Source organism: Rhipicephalus microplus, chromosome 3 (assembly GCF_043290135.1).
Source record: "Rhipicephalus microplus isolate Deutch F79 chromosome 3, USDA_Rmic, whole genome shotgun sequence".
Lineage (NCBI taxonomy): Eukaryota > Metazoa > Arthropoda > Arachnida > Ixodida > Ixodidae > Rhipicephalus > Rhipicephalus microplus.
Window position 1 is genome coordinate 221,067,321 of NC_134702.1, and position 18,476 is coordinate 221,085,796.

The 18,476-nt window shown below is 43.4% G+C and overlaps 1 protein-coding gene across 1 annotated transcript; it reads right to left on the bottom strand.

Annotated features, from left to right (window-relative positions):
• Positions 1-941: 941 nt before the first annotated feature.
• Positions 942-15,105, bottom strand: LOC142803144 (uncharacterized). Its single transcript, XM_075888245.1, has 4 exons — positions 15,060-15,105; positions 11,978-12,198; positions 6,233-6,395; positions 942-1,048 (listed from the first exon to the last, which is right to left on the bottom strand). Exons 2-4 carry the CDS (start codon positions 12,146-12,148, stop codon positions 942-944), a joined length of 441 nt encoding a protein of 146 aa, XP_075744360.1. The 5' UTR covers positions 12,149-12,198; positions 15,060-15,105.
• Between the last annotated feature and the right edge of the window lie 3,371 nt (positions 15,106-18,476).

Genomic DNA, 18,476 nt, shown 5'->3' on the forward strand with positions numbered 1-18,476 from the left:
ACATTTAGCATGTATGGCTATCTGGTGATCATTAGGCACTCTGTAGGCACGCTAACCTTTTAATATCAAACTACCTGACGTACAACACTATTTTCAATATTTAATTCCAATTATCGAGTGGTATTCTTTCATATCAGCTCAAATTGTTGAAGTCATTTGTGGCCAAGCCTGAGAGTTGTACTCAGGCGCTTACAAACACAGTTTTTCCCCTCCGCGGTGGTCTAGTGGTTAAAGTAATCGGCTGCTGACCCGCAGGTCGCGGGATCAAATCTCGGCTTGGGTGGCTGCATTTCTATTGGAGGCGGAAAAGTTGTAGGCCCGTGTTCTCAGATTTGGGCGCACGTCAAAGAACCACAGGTGGTCAAAATATCCGGAGCCCTCCACTACGGTGTCTCTTATAGTCATATAGTGGTTTTGGGACGTTAAACCCAACATATCAATCAATCAATACAAACACAGCTGCCACTATCTGTCAGCAGTGCTGACCGAAAAACAATCTACCAACGTTACGATCTGGCGTCCGATCTGACTTGCGATGTCCCGGTGTGTACTAGTACGCCAGAAAAGCGACGCTGGTCGGCAAAACTCCACCTCAAACGCATCTCTGACAATCCTTATGGCTTTGCTTACCTTGTCTACACTTTAATGCAAGAATCAGAGGCTTGCGAATTGCTCAAGTGTCAACCTCCTCGAGCCACCTGTGCCGAGATTGGTCCAAATAAATGTGACCCGCACGAGTACCACTCTCCGCGAATGTAAGCATAGCTCACTGGCCGAGTCCGTCATACATGCCATCGGCGCTTCTGGGTTTATTAAAGTACTATACCGAGGAGTGAGAATGACTGTACAGTAGAGCCTTTCCAACGATTAACTTCAATGAACCATTGTTTATTGTGGACGATGTGCGCACAAGGAGCGATTAACATCGATGCGACGCGCTTTCAGCCTGTGGCGCAGCACACGTGGGTCACCGCTGACAGCCGCCGGGTGCACTCGTCGGCACTTCGCCGACTCACACGTGGAAACATAGGCTTGTCGTTTGGTGTGCCTTCATAGAACAACATGATCAGACGCCTTCACGCACATTAAATTTGGTTTTAAATGCGAACCATTTCTTGGCGAACTTCGGTGACTTTGAGCGTATCTATCTATCTATCTATCTATCTATCTATCTATCTATCTATCTATCTATCTATCTATCTATCTATCTATCTATCTATCTATCTATCTATCTATCTATCTATCTATCTATCCGCCTACGACTTTAAGCTCTCCTGGTCGTTTGGATGATGGTATCGATACCAAGCTTGGTATGACATAACATGAATGTATGAAGAACATATTTGACTAGTCATAACATGAAATTCATGACATGTATGTCGTGAATGTCATGAATTACATTTCATGGTCCTGCGGATCTTGCGATAATTTCGTTCACATGGCATGTTGAAAAACTGGTAAGGCATGGCATGATCGCGTGGTGAACACAAGCGACAGACCCTAACATGAAAATCATGACGTGTCATGTAACAACATGACTACATGCCACGCTCATGATGCACTCGTGGGCGTTTTGCTAGCGTGACATATACCAAATTCGTATTACGGTACGTGAATAGATGAAGGTATGCGACTGGTGCAGACATGAAAATCATGAGATGCGTGTCATGTAACAACATGACTATATGCCACACTGATGATGCGCTCGCGGACGTTTCGCTAGCTTCACAAATGCCAAAGTTGGTATTACGTGACGCCAAAGGATGAAGAAGGTATGTGTCTGGTGCAAACATCATAATCATGAAATGAGTGTCATGTGAAAACATGACTATATGCCACAGTCAAGGCGCCAATACAATTGAACGTGATGCGGTGCGCGTGCTCGCCGGCGTTCTTTTCGCCGTGTCACGCCAGCGTTGCCACGCCAGGCGCCAGTCCTGTCATATATTTGCAGGCGCGCGCCGCGCTCTGTTGCTTTGACGCATGCGCGTTTCAGGACGTCCTGCGTCCCTCCGTCACGACAAGATGAAGACGCAGTGTCGTCTGGGTATCGGATCGGCGCGAAATGCAGCATGTGGGATTTCGCTATTGTCGCCGTCGGGCCGCGCCGACGGACGCTGGTCGCGCGTGGCTTCAGACTATAGAGTGCTTGCGTTTGGTTTACGTAGCGTCGCTGAGCCCAGCGTGTGCGGGTTTTAACGCTACATCGGAGTATATTGGGCTGTTCATGGTGCGCTCGCAGTCATTGTGCTAGCTCCACATTAACCAAATTCAATGTTACATGAAGTCAATGAATGACAAAATATATGACTGGTGCAAGCAGGATAATTCTCACACGCGTGTCATGTAAAAAGATGACAACACACCACGCTCATAGCGGGCTCGTGGCCATTTCGCTAGCTGCACACATACTAAATTTGGTATCACGTGACATGAATAGAGGACGAAAGTAAATGACACATCCAAACATGATAATCGTGACACGGAAGTCACGTACGGCATTACTTACGTCAACCTCGTAACATTGCGCTGTATTTAAGGTGACATATCAACATTTCTGATTCGTGCTTCGCATATCATTGATGCCCACAGTACGTGGGATCTGCCAATTTTTTAGCTATCGACTGTGTAGTTCCAGCTATCGGTTTACAAATGCAAATCACTACACACTAACACGGCCGCTGCACTCTAGCAAATGGTCGCCTGCGCACGAAAATACTTCTAATTCAATCAACTACGCGCATACGTATAGAGCATTACAGTATATATAAAAATTCGGCGCACATCAAGCAGCAGAAAACGCGAGAAATGGCTATTACACTCGGCAGTCAATCATCTGCCCAGGTTCTCGGAAATTTTTGTATATTTTATTTTCTGTTGAATTTTCAAATAAACTTGGCGTCTTGACATTAGTGGCATGTAATGCGCGGATGCCAGGAGTTTCCATATCATAACGCGAGGTTTCATCATATCATAACGCGAGGTATCATAACGCGAGGTTTAGATAGAAACGAAAATAGCGTATGTGCTCAAAGTAAGAACCTTGAAGCGTAACGGCGTGTTTCCTTTTAACCAGTTTTTTTTACACCGCAGGGGGCACGGCACAACCTGTCGAAGTGGTAGATTACCCACCTCGTTATGGGTCGGTGGCGAGTTCAAACGCCACTGTAAAACGTTTACCTTTCTATCCTTTTTGCGATATATGCTGACTCTTTTACCTTGCTCAAGTAGCAATTTTATTTTGGCGTAAACTAACTTTTGGCGACGCTTTAGATGCCGCTGTTGGTGTTGGTGTTGGCGGTTCGGGAAGAACGTTGATGACCACACAAGCATAGTTTTGTTATCACTGAAAAATATCCTATTACTTGACGCATTCAACCTATAAATCGGGCCCTGCCGTGGTGGTCTAGTGGCTAAGGTACTCGGCTGCTGACCCGGAGGTCGCAGGCTCGAATCCCAGCTGCGGCGGCTGCATTTCCGATGGAGGCGGAAATGTTGTAGGCCCGTGTACTCAGATTTGGGTGCACGTTAAAGAACCCCAGGTGGTCGAAATTTCCGGAGCCCTCCACTACGGCGTCTCTCATAATCAAATGGTGGTTTTGGGACGTTAAACCCCACATATCAATCGATCAATCATCAACCTATAAATCGGGTATATTTACGAGACAGCTATATTGCTTTGTGGCGTCAGTGGTAACATGCAAGCGCTCGATTGTAATCCGCAGCAAGGACAGAGTGCCAGATCTCATTCACGCCTCATCGGCAAGAGATTTGCGTAGATTGGGAATTCACTTGAGTAGCAGAGAGTACGCGATCTCTTTTACTCTGCATTAAACGAAACAGTACGTTCCGCGGCTACGTCTGCCCTACCTCCCCCCCCCCCCCCCACGGAGTTACACTCTGGGGAGAGTAACACTGTCCCTGTGCTCTTACAGTACCCCCTCAAGTTTTTTGAGTTTTCGGCAAAGATACTACCATCTTTGCTGCCAATGAAATTTGAAAGTCGGTACATTTATGCACTAAACGTTTATCATGCAACACTTTCACAAAGAACTTCTGCATTTTATTTTGCAATAATACTGTACGAGTATTTTTGCATTTATTACTCATGTAGATATGAATTGTACAGTTAATGGTGTATCAATAATAAAATGAATTCTGTTCAAGATTTTACTGCTATTTCCTTCTTTGCATAGTTTTCATGGCAATGTATAAATGCTGAAAATCGTTCCCATTTCTACTGGAATTTAAATTTCATACTTGCCTTGTCTTTATTCTTAAAAAATTACTTGTCGCTCTTCAGACGCCACTTTCTTGTACTTATCAATATATATATTTCTGACAGGTGGTCCCCTTTCCACGTTGTTCTATGGGAGTTCCTCCTGTGTACACTAACCCTAATGCGTTTAACTATTTCGCAACAAATGAACATTTAATTCGATTTTCGTTTGAAGAGAAACATCTGGAATAGTATACTTAAAAGCAACTTTGACGATTTTTCGACCATGTTGGGGTATGGGGGCTTCTATGATCCTGATTCCCTTTTGTCACATGGCGGACAGCTGAAGCCCTCAGCGATTTTCATTATACAATAATAAGCAAAAAGGCTTTATACCAAAACCCAACCAAGCGCACAGTGTATGGCGTTACTATTTGGTAAGAACTGGGAGTCGTACAAGGCATGCTGGTCCCGCCGGCGCGAAGTATGAAAAGTAATGAAAGCCGGGACGAGCGGGCACGCGGAGCAGAGGTAAAGTAGCCGAGCATCAGCTGACGTCTCTGAAACTGATAAGCATCTCAGAGCTGCCGAACAGTGGTGACACATTTCTGGCGAGAAATGAACGTAACGCACGCGAGCCATTTTGCTCGGTAATTAGTTGTCCCCCCTGGTCGCACTGATCCACTTCCCAAGGACAGCACTGTCACACCGAAATCCCCTAGAGCAAACTCTCTGCCTCTTGTGTGAGTGGTTTGTGCAACCCACAACGCAACACCCACTACAACTCATTATTACATATCCATCGTCAGAGAACAGAAAATCGCGCGGCAAAGCAGCGAAACGACGGCGAAGCTCCACAGATGAAAGCAAAAAGCCTTTTCGCACGAAACATCGCAACCGTCACATTTTGGTCTTTATAGTAAACGCTGTAGTGGCCAAAGTTATTGATGCCATCGGCTGCGTCACTTACGTTCACTTGCAAAACATGACGCAACCCCGGCAGCCTTGCCAATAGTTCTGGAAGGCCAGCTGAGCGTTTCGAGGCAATCTTTATAAATGATTTGCAAATTATCAGCGCATTTCTCAAGCCTGTTACGTAACATAACTGGCGCAAATATACAAAGCAATGTACCACCAAGATTCATTAGGATTCATCGACCTCATAAAGTCGCCGGAGTTAACTTTTATTACCTCCCGGGAATAACATTGGCTCAAACAAGGCATACGCGAGAAAGCCTAATGGGGTAGTGCACAATCTTCCTTAGGAACACCCAAATGAAACGAACATTGGTTTTTTTTTACTTTGGTTCTGAAGAACCCCGGTAACGTGCAAAGATAGTGAAAAAGAATTTATGGTTAGGCCCTTGCGTAAAGCACTAACTTAAATAGACGTTGGCCTAATAATGATTGTATTTTTGTATGTGTCCGTGTGTGTATTAATATTGTTGTCTTCTTGCGTAGATTTTCTGTAATATTTAAATCTCTGATTTACGTTTTTGACAACAGTCACATTAGCTTATTCTGCATTATATATATATATATATATATATATATATATATATATATATATATATATATATATATATATATATATATATATATATATATATATATATATATATATATATATATATATATATATATATATATATATAAGATCTAACAGACAGTACTGCCAAGAAATGTACAGGGGAAGTTATTCTTCTGTACTTCCTTTGTACCTTTTTTGGCATTACTGTCTGTTAGATCTCAATATTATTGTATTAAAACACGGAAAAACGAGCCCTATATATATATATATATATATATATATATATATATATATATATATATATATATATATATATAGTGTTTTTGCATTTGCTGAGGCATCTAACGCTTTCACCTTAATTCATCCGTATAAGGCATGGTATATCGAGATTCACAATTTACCATTAGTGTGCGCTTATATATTCAATAATTAGGGATAAGCAAAATGAATTGAAATTTGTAGAGAAATATGAGGGTGCCTACCTGGAAGGAGGCTTTTCAAAGCGGTCGTCGCTTTTGCAGGTGGTCCCATGGGCTTTCGGGGCTCTGGCAGATTCGGCGTCGGTCGAGCTGTTGGCGGCTTGGCAACAGTCAACGGTGCCAGTGTCTTCCGGCCTGCTTTAGGCGCCTCAGATCTGGGCACGGTCTACAAAATATGTCGCACAAGGCTCAGTGTTTGGGAACTCTGCAAGAAACTTTGCGACTAGCTAAAAGGCATCACTTTCTTACGGGTCTATGATTTGTGCACATGATTCCTCGTTACATATCCTTTGAAAGGTCACTCAGTATTTCCGCTTCACCAAAACACTACTAATCCAGAACGAAGCTTTCTTTTGCCCTGCTGAGGGAATGAAGCGCGAAATGCGAAGAACAAACTTCTTCTCCTGTTTGATTAACGTCCGGCAAAATATTCCCAAAAATGAGGGAGCATCTGTACGTAGACTTTCTTGTTGTTTCTGAGTGAATAACACAGCATCAGCTTTCATGGTGTGTTTCCCGCCCCCCTCCCTCCTTTTTTTTCGAGCTACCTTGTAAAAGAACTGCATATCTCATAAGGGTAAGTAGGTTTTTCCCGCCCTAAGTCGGCAAGTTATGCGCAATTTCGGGCAGTTCCCTTCGGAAACCTCAATGACAATTGATGGTGCGCGCTGCTAAACGAAAAAAAAAAAACAGTGCGCACATGTAGCAAAGAAGTGGCTTTGGACATCGCGAGCGTGTTTAAAAGACGTAGATGAAAAGTTGAAAGTAAATGGAGCAATGTAATATTTTAAACTGAGTTATACTAAAAATGCAGCAGTCTTTTATGCACGCATCGCAAGTCAATACCAGCCCACACGCAGCAATGTGTTGTTTCATAGAACACACTCCAAACACAGTATACTCTCTGGCAAGTGGCAGCCCACTTTCACAGCTTTTCATTTGACTAGGTGCTTGTTAAATGGAATGCATTCTTCGTTACTGCACTTGACTAGCCCGCTTGGCACGGGTATTAAACGGAAATGACAAATTAACAGAAACAGACTATGCACTGGTGATTAACCCTATTTTTTAGTGAAGAAGACAAAAAAAAAGCCTGCGTAGCTTGCATTGAAACTGAAAATTAAAAGATTTATTTATTTATTTATTAGAATACCCTCAGGGCTCGTAGGGCATTACAGAGGGGGTAGGTACAACATATATAACACACAAGAAAAAAGACAAAATAAAGAAACAAGTGTCAGATGCGCAAATCAGGAAGGCAACATAAGTCAACTAAAAATGTATAAGAATTCAAGCACATACAAGACAAAGATAGATAATGGAAACTGCGTATAGTTACAAGCATTGCTGAGAAATTGCAGTCTTGAATAACAAAGGGTCTGTTATTGTTACAACGGAAGAGGGAAGGTGGTTCCAATCGGCGGCTGTTTTCGGTAAGAAGGCTGCTGAAAAGAATTTGGTGCGGCAAAACGGAATGGCAACCTTGTGCTGATGATCAATGTGCGATGAGTGGTATGACGGTTGTGAAATGAGGTCTCGCTTCATTGATAGATTGTGAAAAAATATCTTATGAAAAAAATGCAGTCGCGCCAGTTTCCTCCGGACAGTTAAATTGGGTAGGTCAAGGTTACATTTCATTTCTGATATGCTAGCAGTACGGGAATAATTAGAACGAATGAACCGAACTGAGCGGTTCTGAACAGATTCTAACGCGTTAATTAAATTTTGCTGCACGGGATCCAGATAACAGAGTTGACAGGCAGCAACGCAGTGCATGCTGCTGCTGTTTCGCTAAGCTTAGAAAATTATCTATTTTTCTTCCTCCATTTCTCTCTGGTTGTTTCCTATGCGTTTTTGTCTGTTTTCTTTCTAGATTTCTATTTATTCATACTTCAGTCTTGGTATTTTTCTTTCATTTTCTTTTGTTATTTTGTTTATCAATATTGTGAGCCCCCAAGCAGGGCTTTTACAGGAGAGAAAACGCACAATTATGCAAAAAAACTTGCAATATTACACTGCATTTCGAATATCACAATGGTCAAAAGGCAAGTTAAGACGTTACAACAGCGAACAAGGGCACAGAAGCTTACAATGTGGCATTGGTAATGAAATCAAATAAATGAAAAACATCGCAGTTTATATATAGTGGAACTTGACGCAAAATAAACCGACAAAGGGCACACACAATAGACAAAAATACATGCTATGTATGAGAGGTTTCCGCCATAGAAAGTAAGTGACTCTGGCATGTAATAAAAGTCTGACGGAGGAAGATACGAGGACTGGACTTGGAAGTTGGTTATATTGTTCATTCTATCTCTATACCTCTCGCTTCTTCTTTCTTCCCCTTTCTCTTCCCACTTTCGGTTTGTCGTACTATCTCTTGTCTTCCTGTATTTCGTTTTACTCGCTCCTCTCCTTCATTGTCCCCTCTCTTGTACATCCTTCCTTCTCCCCATTGCTACCCTTTTCCATTCACTTGCCATACTACCTAATGCAGCGTTATGCTATGCTCTGGTAGCATGCCCGAATAGCGGAGTGGTTCGACGTTCACCTTCGGAAACTTATGTGGACCTTTCAGCTTCTGTTGCCCTTTCAGTTTTTAGCTTTGCATATCTCTATTGGTACTCGTTGTTTAGCCCATGCCCGGCGCATTGGTGCAAGTGTTCTGGGAGTGAAAAAGAAGCACAAATTGACGCTCGACTTAAGCAGCTAAGCTGTTATTTTTCTTCTGTTGCTGCGCGCGCAATCGGCGTTAGTGCTTAACCAGCACCACGTCAATTGTGCGAGTCGTCCATGCCTGCTAACGGATTGTTACACGGCATGTGGTGGAAGTGGTGCAGACAGAGACTCGGTCAAACTCGAACGATGATCCCGCCCACAGGCACAGACCCAAGGGCATTTCTTGTTCAATATACTGGAAATTAAAACAAAAACATTCCTCGGCAAAGTCAAAGCAAAAACTCGAGGAGCGGCAGTTTTAAACCCGTCGTAAACACTCCTGGGTTTACCGTATACTTGCAGGGTAAAGACCGTAAACCGCAATTTTTGTCCAGTAGTAGGACTGAACGCCCTCCACCGTTATTCGCCATTCTACGGAGAAGCGAAGTACCGGCTACGCATCAGCAAGGCATTACGTGTATTCTGCTGATGCATAGACTGATGATGAGAAATTTTATCAGCGCCCTTTCAAGTGTGTTTGAAGCTATGACTGATCTTCTCATACGGAATTCGTATCGTGTCCATCCGGTTTATTGTTCGCATTGCGAGACACCTGGTTGGTATTGCCGTCTCCTGGCCTGCTGCTAACTTGGTTCCTTCCCGACATGAGGTCACTCGAGAACGAATTTCGATCACTATCATGACTCTATTGTAAAATACTGGGCTGCCACGGGAAGTTACACAGCTTTGAACACCATTTCACTTGAATATACTTTTTCTTGTTTCATTTTTCCTCTTATTACGATCGATAGCGGTTACAGGGAGACACCACTGGAGGCGGCTGCCGCGGACTACTACGGCGCCAAGAACGGTCCTTGTGATCTCATGTCAGCTTTCACAGTAAAATCAGCGGTTCACCAGTTCTCGCTAATACACTGTAGTTATACTTGCTCTCCGAAGTATAAAAACAGTTTACAAGGGTAATTGCTAACAGTGTGAAGAAAACATTAGAATTCAATACACCAAAGGAACAAGCACGATTTCTAACAGGCTACTTAACAATCGACCACATTCATACTATCATTCAGGTAATAGAGAAATGCTCAGAATATAGCCAACCACAATACATAGCCTTCATAGATTACAAGAAGGCGTTTTGATTCAGTAGAAATATCAGCAGTCTTGTAGACAATGCGGAATCAGGGCGTCGATGAAGTATATATAAACATTCTGGAAGAAATATACAGGGGATCAACTGCTACCATATTGCTTCATAAGGAAAGCAACAGAATACCAATCAAGAAGGGTGTAAGGCAGGGGGACACGATCTCCCCAATGCTATTAAACGCGTGCTTACAGGAGGTTTTCAGAAGCCTAGAATGGGAACAGTTAAGGATAAGAGTTGATGGAGAGTACCTTAGTAACCTGCGCTTCGCCGATGACATTGCATTGCTGAGTAACTCAGGGGACGAATTGCAACTCATGATTACGGAGTTAGACAAGGAGAGCAGAAAGGTAGGTCTTAAAATGAACCTGCAGAAAACGAAAGTAATGTACAACAACCTCGCAAAAGAGCAGCGCTTCGAGATAGGTAATAGTGCACTTCAAGTTGTAAAAGACTATGTCTACTTAGGGCCGGTAATAACCGCGGAGCCGAACCACGAGATTGAAGTAACTAGAAGAATAAGAATGGGGTGGAGCACATTTGGCAAACACTCTCAAATTATGACAGGTAGATTGCCACTATCCCTTAAGAAGAAGGTATATAACAGCTGTATCTTGCCGGTACTTAGCTACGGAGCAGAAACCTGGAGACTTACAAAGAGGGTTCAGCTTAAATTGAGGACGACGCAGAGAGAAATGGAAAGATAAATGGTAGGTGTAACCTTCAGAGACAAGAAGAGAGCAGAGTGGATTAGGGAACAAACGGGGGTTAAAGATATCATAGCTGAAATCAAGAAGAAGAAATGGACATGGGCCGGGCATGTAGCGCGTAGACAGGATAACCGCTGGTCGTTAAGGGTAACTAACTGGATTCCCAGATTATGCAAGCGGGTTAGGGTGAGACAGTAGATTAGGTGGGCAGATGAGATTAACAAGTTGGCGGGTATAAATTGGCAGCAGCAAGCACAGGACCGAGTTGACTGGCGGAACATGGGAGAGGCCTTTGTCCTGCAGTGGACGTAGTCAGGCTTCTGCTGCTGATGATGATTTTAATATTATAATAATAATATATTGATAATAATGTATTGTTTAAAATGGGGCAGGAACTTGTTCCCAAGCTGAGATTAAAGTGAAGTGGCCAATCCTAGCTCTTTAGGAATAAATATTCATAGCACCCACTCTTCATTCCAAAATAACCAATCTTGTACAGAGCAGCGAACATAAGCGCTACAACGCGGACAATCTGAGCAATAAATAATGATTGCGAACCATGTTGTCTTGCTCTGTAACCGTCATGGTGCATTGTAATAGAGCTCTGAGATGAAAGCCGTCATGGCTCGGCTGGTGGGTGATTTCTTTTTCAACTCGGCGCAATTTAAAACGCTTCTGAAAGTGCCACGTTATGAAGTTATTGATAAAACTGCGAATTGCTAACGAAGGACGGCAGACAGCCCCACCAATTCTGGTTCTCGTATCTTGTTTAGCAGCTCCCCGTTTCAACATTATTACCTTCTGGATAGGTTATTCTTGCCGGGAACAGCGATCTCTTACGTTAGCATTAGCCTTTGCCTGTGTACATTGAAGTCCACTGCAAAACTGCTGTGTCTCAGATATGTTTTGGCTATGAAAACAGTTACATACCATGACCACAACGAAAAACTAGGCTAGGTTCTAAGGAGTTTATCTCTTTAAAATGTGTGGTTTTGGTGAATATTTGAAAGTTTGTGCAATCCAAGGCTAGCAGCTAACTCCTTCATCAGAGTGACCTGGCACAAGTGAGAGAAACGCGGGTGTAAGGAAACACAATGGCTGCCGTGAATGAAGCGCGTATCTATTTCCCTACGTTTAAACGCTATAGCTGAACGATGTGTCCTTATCGCATGCATAGAATCGCCATTGCAAAACGATGTTAGAGGTCATTACCTTTTGTTGCTCCACAACTTTTGAGGCGAGCGATGGTCTCCTGTAGACCTGTGTGCATTTGCGAATCGTCGTTCGTGCAGCTGCACTAGCTGTAACACCAGATCTCACTTGTATATCTTTTGGCTGGCCCCCTGCAGCGCTGGGCCGCTTTGGAGCTGCCCTGTACTTCATGGTTACCGAAATCTGGGCAGCAGGTTGTTGCAGGGGTGCGGCGCGTGGTACTGTAGTCAGGGGGGCACAAGAGAAAAAGGAAAATTATGACGAGCGATTTTTCGCTAGCACTGCACCTTAAATAATATGCAGCGGAACTGCAGCCACAGCATTCCTTGAAAAATTTGGTGAATCCAAATTACTGCGGCATCAGAAGCTCGGCGAAGCATGAGACAGATATGACAAGCAAGAAATGATAATATTGTTCAGACATGTCACTCATGCTCTTCATATAGGCATACTGATATTCTTCTTGCCACATAATGATTCACAGGATATTTGTAGCAATTTCTATTTTATTACATGTCATTTATGACTCATATGTTAATTCCATATACACCAAGCTAACTAAATGCCACCAGTGTAGATTGTAGCAGGCTAGATATCTGAAATAACATACCAGATAGATATAGATAGATAGATAGATAGATAGATAGATAGATAGATAGATAGATAGATAGATAGATAGATAGATAGATAGATACGCTTTAGGTGATATTTATTTAATAAGAAATGCCTTGCATTTTAAAAAGTGCGAGAGCAAAGGTTGAATGTCAGAAGACTCGACCCAGCAGAAAATTTTTCGGGGAGATACTGCCAATCGGATAGTGATTACTAGAGGCTTATCATCTGCTCCAACGTGAATATATGGTGGTGTGAAGCACCTGAAGCCGATACACTGGCGCAGCATTGTGGTGGGAGGCTGAGAGTATTCAGCTTTTCACCCTCCCCCGGCATTTTGGAATTATGCATGTACATGTATCCACGCGCCCACACAGCACACGCACGAACATGCATGAAATATAGGCAAAGACTCCTTCCCCTGATCACATAAATATTTTTGCCTAGATCCCAAGTCACGTTATGAACACGGGGTAGAAATTCTAATATTCAATTGAATTGCTATAGTAAGAGCCCAAATACAAATAAAACGCAAAAAATTTGCCTCATCGTGAGGGAGAAAAGTCAATGTGATAAACCCATATTTCAATGCTTTTCTAACGCTAGCAAATAGCTGTTTTGATCCGCTCTCGCGTAAATGAGCAAAACACTGGTTTAAGCGATTACACCCACTTCAGGGAACGAAGCAGTTTATCTGCACATTTAAACCTAGGAGTGTTAGTCTGTGCTCATGGGTCTCGACTGACACATCCAGGTTTAAATGTACACTGTCTTCCTTTAGGAAAGGAAACACTCAAACGCGCGCCCTGCGCTCTGCGGCGGCTGCCTACAGCGCCATCAACCGACAAGTAAAGAAAGCACGCTCGCTTTTGGTGTCATCTATAACCAAGCAAGATAACGAATCACGGCCGGTAGACAAGCGCTGCTAGATAAGGGTCTCATCGCTCCCGCGGCGAGCGAAATCGGGCGATTACTGCCGCTTGCGCCGTGGTCACGCACAACGTTTCATATGTTGGCAGTGGACTTCCACTGCAGGCGTCAGCCGAGACGGAGTGCAATCTAGCAGCGCTTTTACACCGGCCAGAACTCGTTATTATTTTTTTTTGCAAGATTTGACGCTGAAAGCGAACGTGTTTGCTTTTGCTATTGGTTGATGTCGGTTTGCTGTCGGTTGAGTGTCAGACAGCGCCACTCGTATCCAAGGTAGTAAAGACATTATCAAGCAGTGGTTAATAGTAGCTACAGGCTTCCGACCCCAGTGATACATGCATGACAAGGGTGCAATCAGCCAGCCGTTTGCCAACTTCTCAGGTGTTTAAGCGTGGTTGCTCACTCGTGGGGAACTCTTCAGTGAATAAGTAGAGTTGCACAAAACACGGAAAAGAGAAGGCGCAACGAAATGCTTCATCCTCTGTTTTCTTCGTCGTTCTCAGCAGTGTTCATTTCCCAGTCATGAATTATCTAGTTTAGAAGCACGCATTTTCCGGTCAACGTTGTTCCCCAAGCGCTTTTAACTGTCTCTGAATCATTCAGAATTTATTCGTGCTATATGAGTTTGTTGCATTTATCTTCACATCAGTCGCTGTGTTTCAAGTCTTCAAAGAAATGATTATAAAGGCACCATTACTAGAAGTTGATGCAGCCCACTGATTATTCAAGATAACTATTTTTAGACAACTGCTCCAGTTTGTTATATACGTTGAATACGTCACTTGTGAGTTGGTTGCGTTGGTTAAGGCTCGTGGCAGATGACGTCCTCTCCGCTATCCTAGCCAGATTTCTATCAGGGTCCTTCATCTTCCCGTCTGGTATCAACCAAGCCACTTGAACTTCGCTCTACCCGCCATAGAAGGCGAAGGCAAAATAACGAGTGTCATGAGCACACTTCAACATGCTAAGACGCATGTGGGCTGCGGCTAAGTTGCCAGAAAGGCTGGTCTACGTAACAACTACATAAATACCTTGCGAGGGTATTCTAGACAACCTGTATTCAGGGCAAGGTCACCAAGCCCATAATATTGATTTTGAGCCTGCATCAGCACGAGCGTTACAAATTTTCAACAATACGGACCACGTATTCATATCGAGATCAGCTTAGAACGCATGACCTTTTACACTTTGCTGCGTGCAAGCGAGTGAAGAAGCACGCAAAATATAGGCAAAGGGCTGCATTATTTCACACCTGCGAAAATTTATGTCACATAATTGGGCAGCCGAGTACACCAAATGTCGCAATTCAGCCAACTGATGCCTACTTTACTGTGTCCGATCAATCCAGCGAAGCTAGAAAAATTCAAAAAATAATTTGAGCATAAACACATGACGCAGTCACGCACACACACACCCAGGCATTCAATTTCAATTTTTCGAAATTTTCTACTCACCAGCTCTCCATGTTCTACCAACTAGTTCTTGTGCAAACACGTTCTTCTACGAGCAGAGCTAAGGACGCAGTGGGGCAACAACTCACATGAAATCTTCGAATGGAGCAGTGGTTTCCCCCTCGTAGGCAGAGGCTTCTGAAAGAGATATCAAAAACACGTGATCATTTAGGCCTGAAGCATGACAGTAGTACTCTGCAAACCAAGCGCCTTTAGCTTATAAATCACAGTAGAAACCGATCATCTTTTGACACTTACTAAGAAAAAGATTTGGGAAATTTTCGAAGCTGGAGCGACAGATCGTTCATATGGTTTTTGCGGATGGGTGACATAAGAAGGCGTACGTGCAAACTAGGACACAAGAGAAGCAACCAAGATAAATCAATTGCTGGAGCCTGTTGTCTTAATCCCACGTTTCCCTCCATCAGTATTAATTAAGGTTAGTGCTTCAGCTCTGTCAGACACCCTTAGCACACGCGTACGTGGACTGGTTCTGCCAGTTAGGAACCATGGCAAAAATGAATGAGCGAAATACATTGCACAATTTGTAAATTACATAACCGCTAAAGACATAATAACCATCATCACCATCGTTTTCACCTAGTTTTAAGCGCACTGCTAGACGTCGGCATCTTTCAATGATCTTCAAGTGACCATATATTCTGAAAATGGGTTCGATTTTAAACATGATAGTCTTGCTTAGGATACTTCAACACAGAAATTTCAGTCTGTGTTTCTGTTGCTATTTCAGTCGCACAACTCAACCCTCGGCCGGAAGGTTGATTATATCCTCAATCTTGAACGGCTTGGTGCTTTTCTACTTGAGAACATTATCAATAAAAAGCAAGTATTACGCGTTGTTGAGGTAAACAATAATACGCAAATATTTGGTTGTGTTTTTTTTATTTTTACGCCATAGATATCTAATAATAAAGAGCTCAGTGCTTATTACCCTGCGCTGAGAATGCAATGCTAAGAACAAAAAGCGGGGGTTGATAACGCTTCACTACAATGACATGGGGCAGCTACCTAGCAATGGCTGTGTGTTCTGGAAAAACTTTAGTTTCGTGAAATTACCGCCGGATGGCGTTCAAGTCTCGCACAGCGCAATTTAATACCTGGCTAGGTGTCGTGAACCGCCGCCCAATCTAAAAGGCACAGCCGAATATATCCATCTATCCAATCATCTAGCGCCAACTCATCTGTGACCAGTGCCCCTAGGATCCTTGAGTAAGGTCCCAGTAACTCATAATTTCACGTAGAACGTCGTATAAACGTCTTATGATTTCTCTCTAGACAAAGGTCTATGGTCTTTTGATGACCTTTGCCAACAAAGTACACAGATATGCCACAAAATTATTATACCTGTAACAGCTCTTCTAACATCCTGTAACCATATAAACTCTGTCACTGCATGCCAGCACCTGCCCTCTTCGGCTACATTTGCACTCCCTTGATATTCGTTCTCTGAATATTATTGGTATTCATTTACAAAACATCCGCTATCAGTGCTTCGCGTAACGTAACCTGCCTATGGTAATTGCTTCGTCTTTATGCCAGGCAGAATATCAGCTACTCCTGTCTCTCAAGAATGAATTTGCCGCAACATTTCCTTTTTCAACCTAATTTGGAACATGCTTCTTATCGTCCAAGATCATAATAACAACACCGAAATCGCCACGTTCTGCATGATGTGCGGAATGCCTGCCGCTTACAGCAGAAACCATGGGAGAAGTTTTTTTTTTCATTCCTTGCAGCGCTAGCACTCCATAAGTAACACAGATACAGCCACCTAGAACTATACCGTTCCTATCGGTAACCTTTCAGTGTTTCAGTATCTCTTGATTGAAAGAAATTGCAAAACATTCGTGGAAATGCCCAACGTGCGCGTTTACTTTCCCTCATACTTTTTTGAGCTCAAGTCACAATGCGAAAACGCAGAGAAAAAAATTGCCACCCACACGCGCTAGATATAGGTTTACTAACTAGTGGGGGTGGAAAAACTTCATTGGTTATTCAGCGAAAGAGGTCGAAGGAGAAAGGGTGAGTAGGTGGATCCCTATTCCAGGAATCAAGTGATCCTTGCTACATGGTCCGCCTGGTTAAAGAGGCCTCTTTTAAGCCGCCAGTCTTGGCCGAGCGAGGAGCTTCTCCCACGGCTTCCTAGAGCATGCTCCTAACCCAGAAGACTTTGCCTAATGTGGTGTTGCTGCGCAATACCACGTCACATGCGACAGTGACGGCGGTGCACCACATCTTGTACAAGTACTGCCTTATAATGTGGGATTCGTGTGGTGGGCCCGCTTCAAGTGAAATAGGTGTTCGTTTGAATTCTTCTATGTGCGCGTGCTTCTTTCATGTGGTTTCTACCTGTGGATGCGTTGGGGCTAGACGTTCTCTCGTGCGTCGTTGGTGTTCGAGAATGTCTTGCACTGTAATCGAAATATGTTGCCATGGCCGTTGGCTCCGCGCTCGGTTTGTAAGTTCTCTAGCCAAGGCGTGTGCGCTCTTATTCCCGGGGATGCCCTCAATGGCTGGACACCATATGATCGCATGGTTTTCTGAGAGTGAGTCGCCTAAAATATTTCGCGGGCATTTCGTGGTAATCTGCATGCACGCTGCTTTAGTAGCGGAGATAACCAATGCCGACTTCCCGGCGCTGTCAGTATATTTGATTGCCATCGCGATGGCTGAGGCTTCAGCTTTGGCTGTACGTTTGATGTTGACTGAGAACGTTATAGCCTTGTGTTATTAGCCTTGTGTTATTAGTAGTTATTAGCCTTGTGTTTTGCGAACGGCTACTACGACGTGTCCTCTGGCAGTCCGAGTGGCGTCCGTGTACAGCAACTCTTGACTATGTTCGAATGTTTTAGAGAGTAGCTTGGCTCGGGGACGCCTTCTGTCTTTGTGATATTGGGCATTCATGTTCTTTGGTATCGGCGTCACTTGTATTTGGGTCCTCATGTGGCTTAGAATTTGATAAATTTGATCACAAGATTATGGCGGTCAGACCGGGTAGCTGTGTTCAGGTAATAAATATTTGCCAGGTTGTGTTAGACAGTCGTTTTGCCTGAGCTGTCAAAACCATAGCCTTCAGCTCTTCAATTGTGTTGTATACGACTTTGTTGTGGAGTCCTTCATTCACGGTGTTCACCGGCAATCCTAGTGCCACTTTGTAGGCGCCCCGTATGGCCTGGTCTACCTCTTGATATCTGAGCAACTTCGATTTTGACAATGTGAAATGAATATTATCCTGCTAATAATAAAACCTTGAACCAGTCGTATTGTTTCGCTTTCGCTCAAGCCTCTCCATTTTTAGCAACTTTTTTTCTATTAGCCAGGCTATTTGCTTCATATTTATTTTCAGGGTTGCGACAGTGTAATCCGCTCGAATATTATTACTTTGGATTCAAAGGCCCAAAACACGTAGCTTGGTTCTTTCTGGAAGAGTGCTGTTAATTGTAAATCATTTCTCAGCAAACTTTGGCGACTTAGAACTTATCTAT

Bases quoted from the DNA above. Each gene is read 5' to 3' on its own strand.
- LOC142803144 (XM_075888245.1), bottom strand. From the start codon at position 12,148: ATGAAGTACAGGGCAGCTCCAAAGCGGCCCAGCGCTGCAGGGGGCCAG. The intron at 6,396-11,977 runs GTAATGACCTCT...CATATTTTGTAG, and splicing joins AAGTTGTGGAGCAACAAAAG to ACCGTGCCCAGATCTGAGGC. The intron at 1,049-6,232 runs GTAGGCACCCTC...TGTTCTATGAAG, and splicing joins TTTGAAAAGCCTCCTTCCAG to GCACACCAAACGACAAGCCT.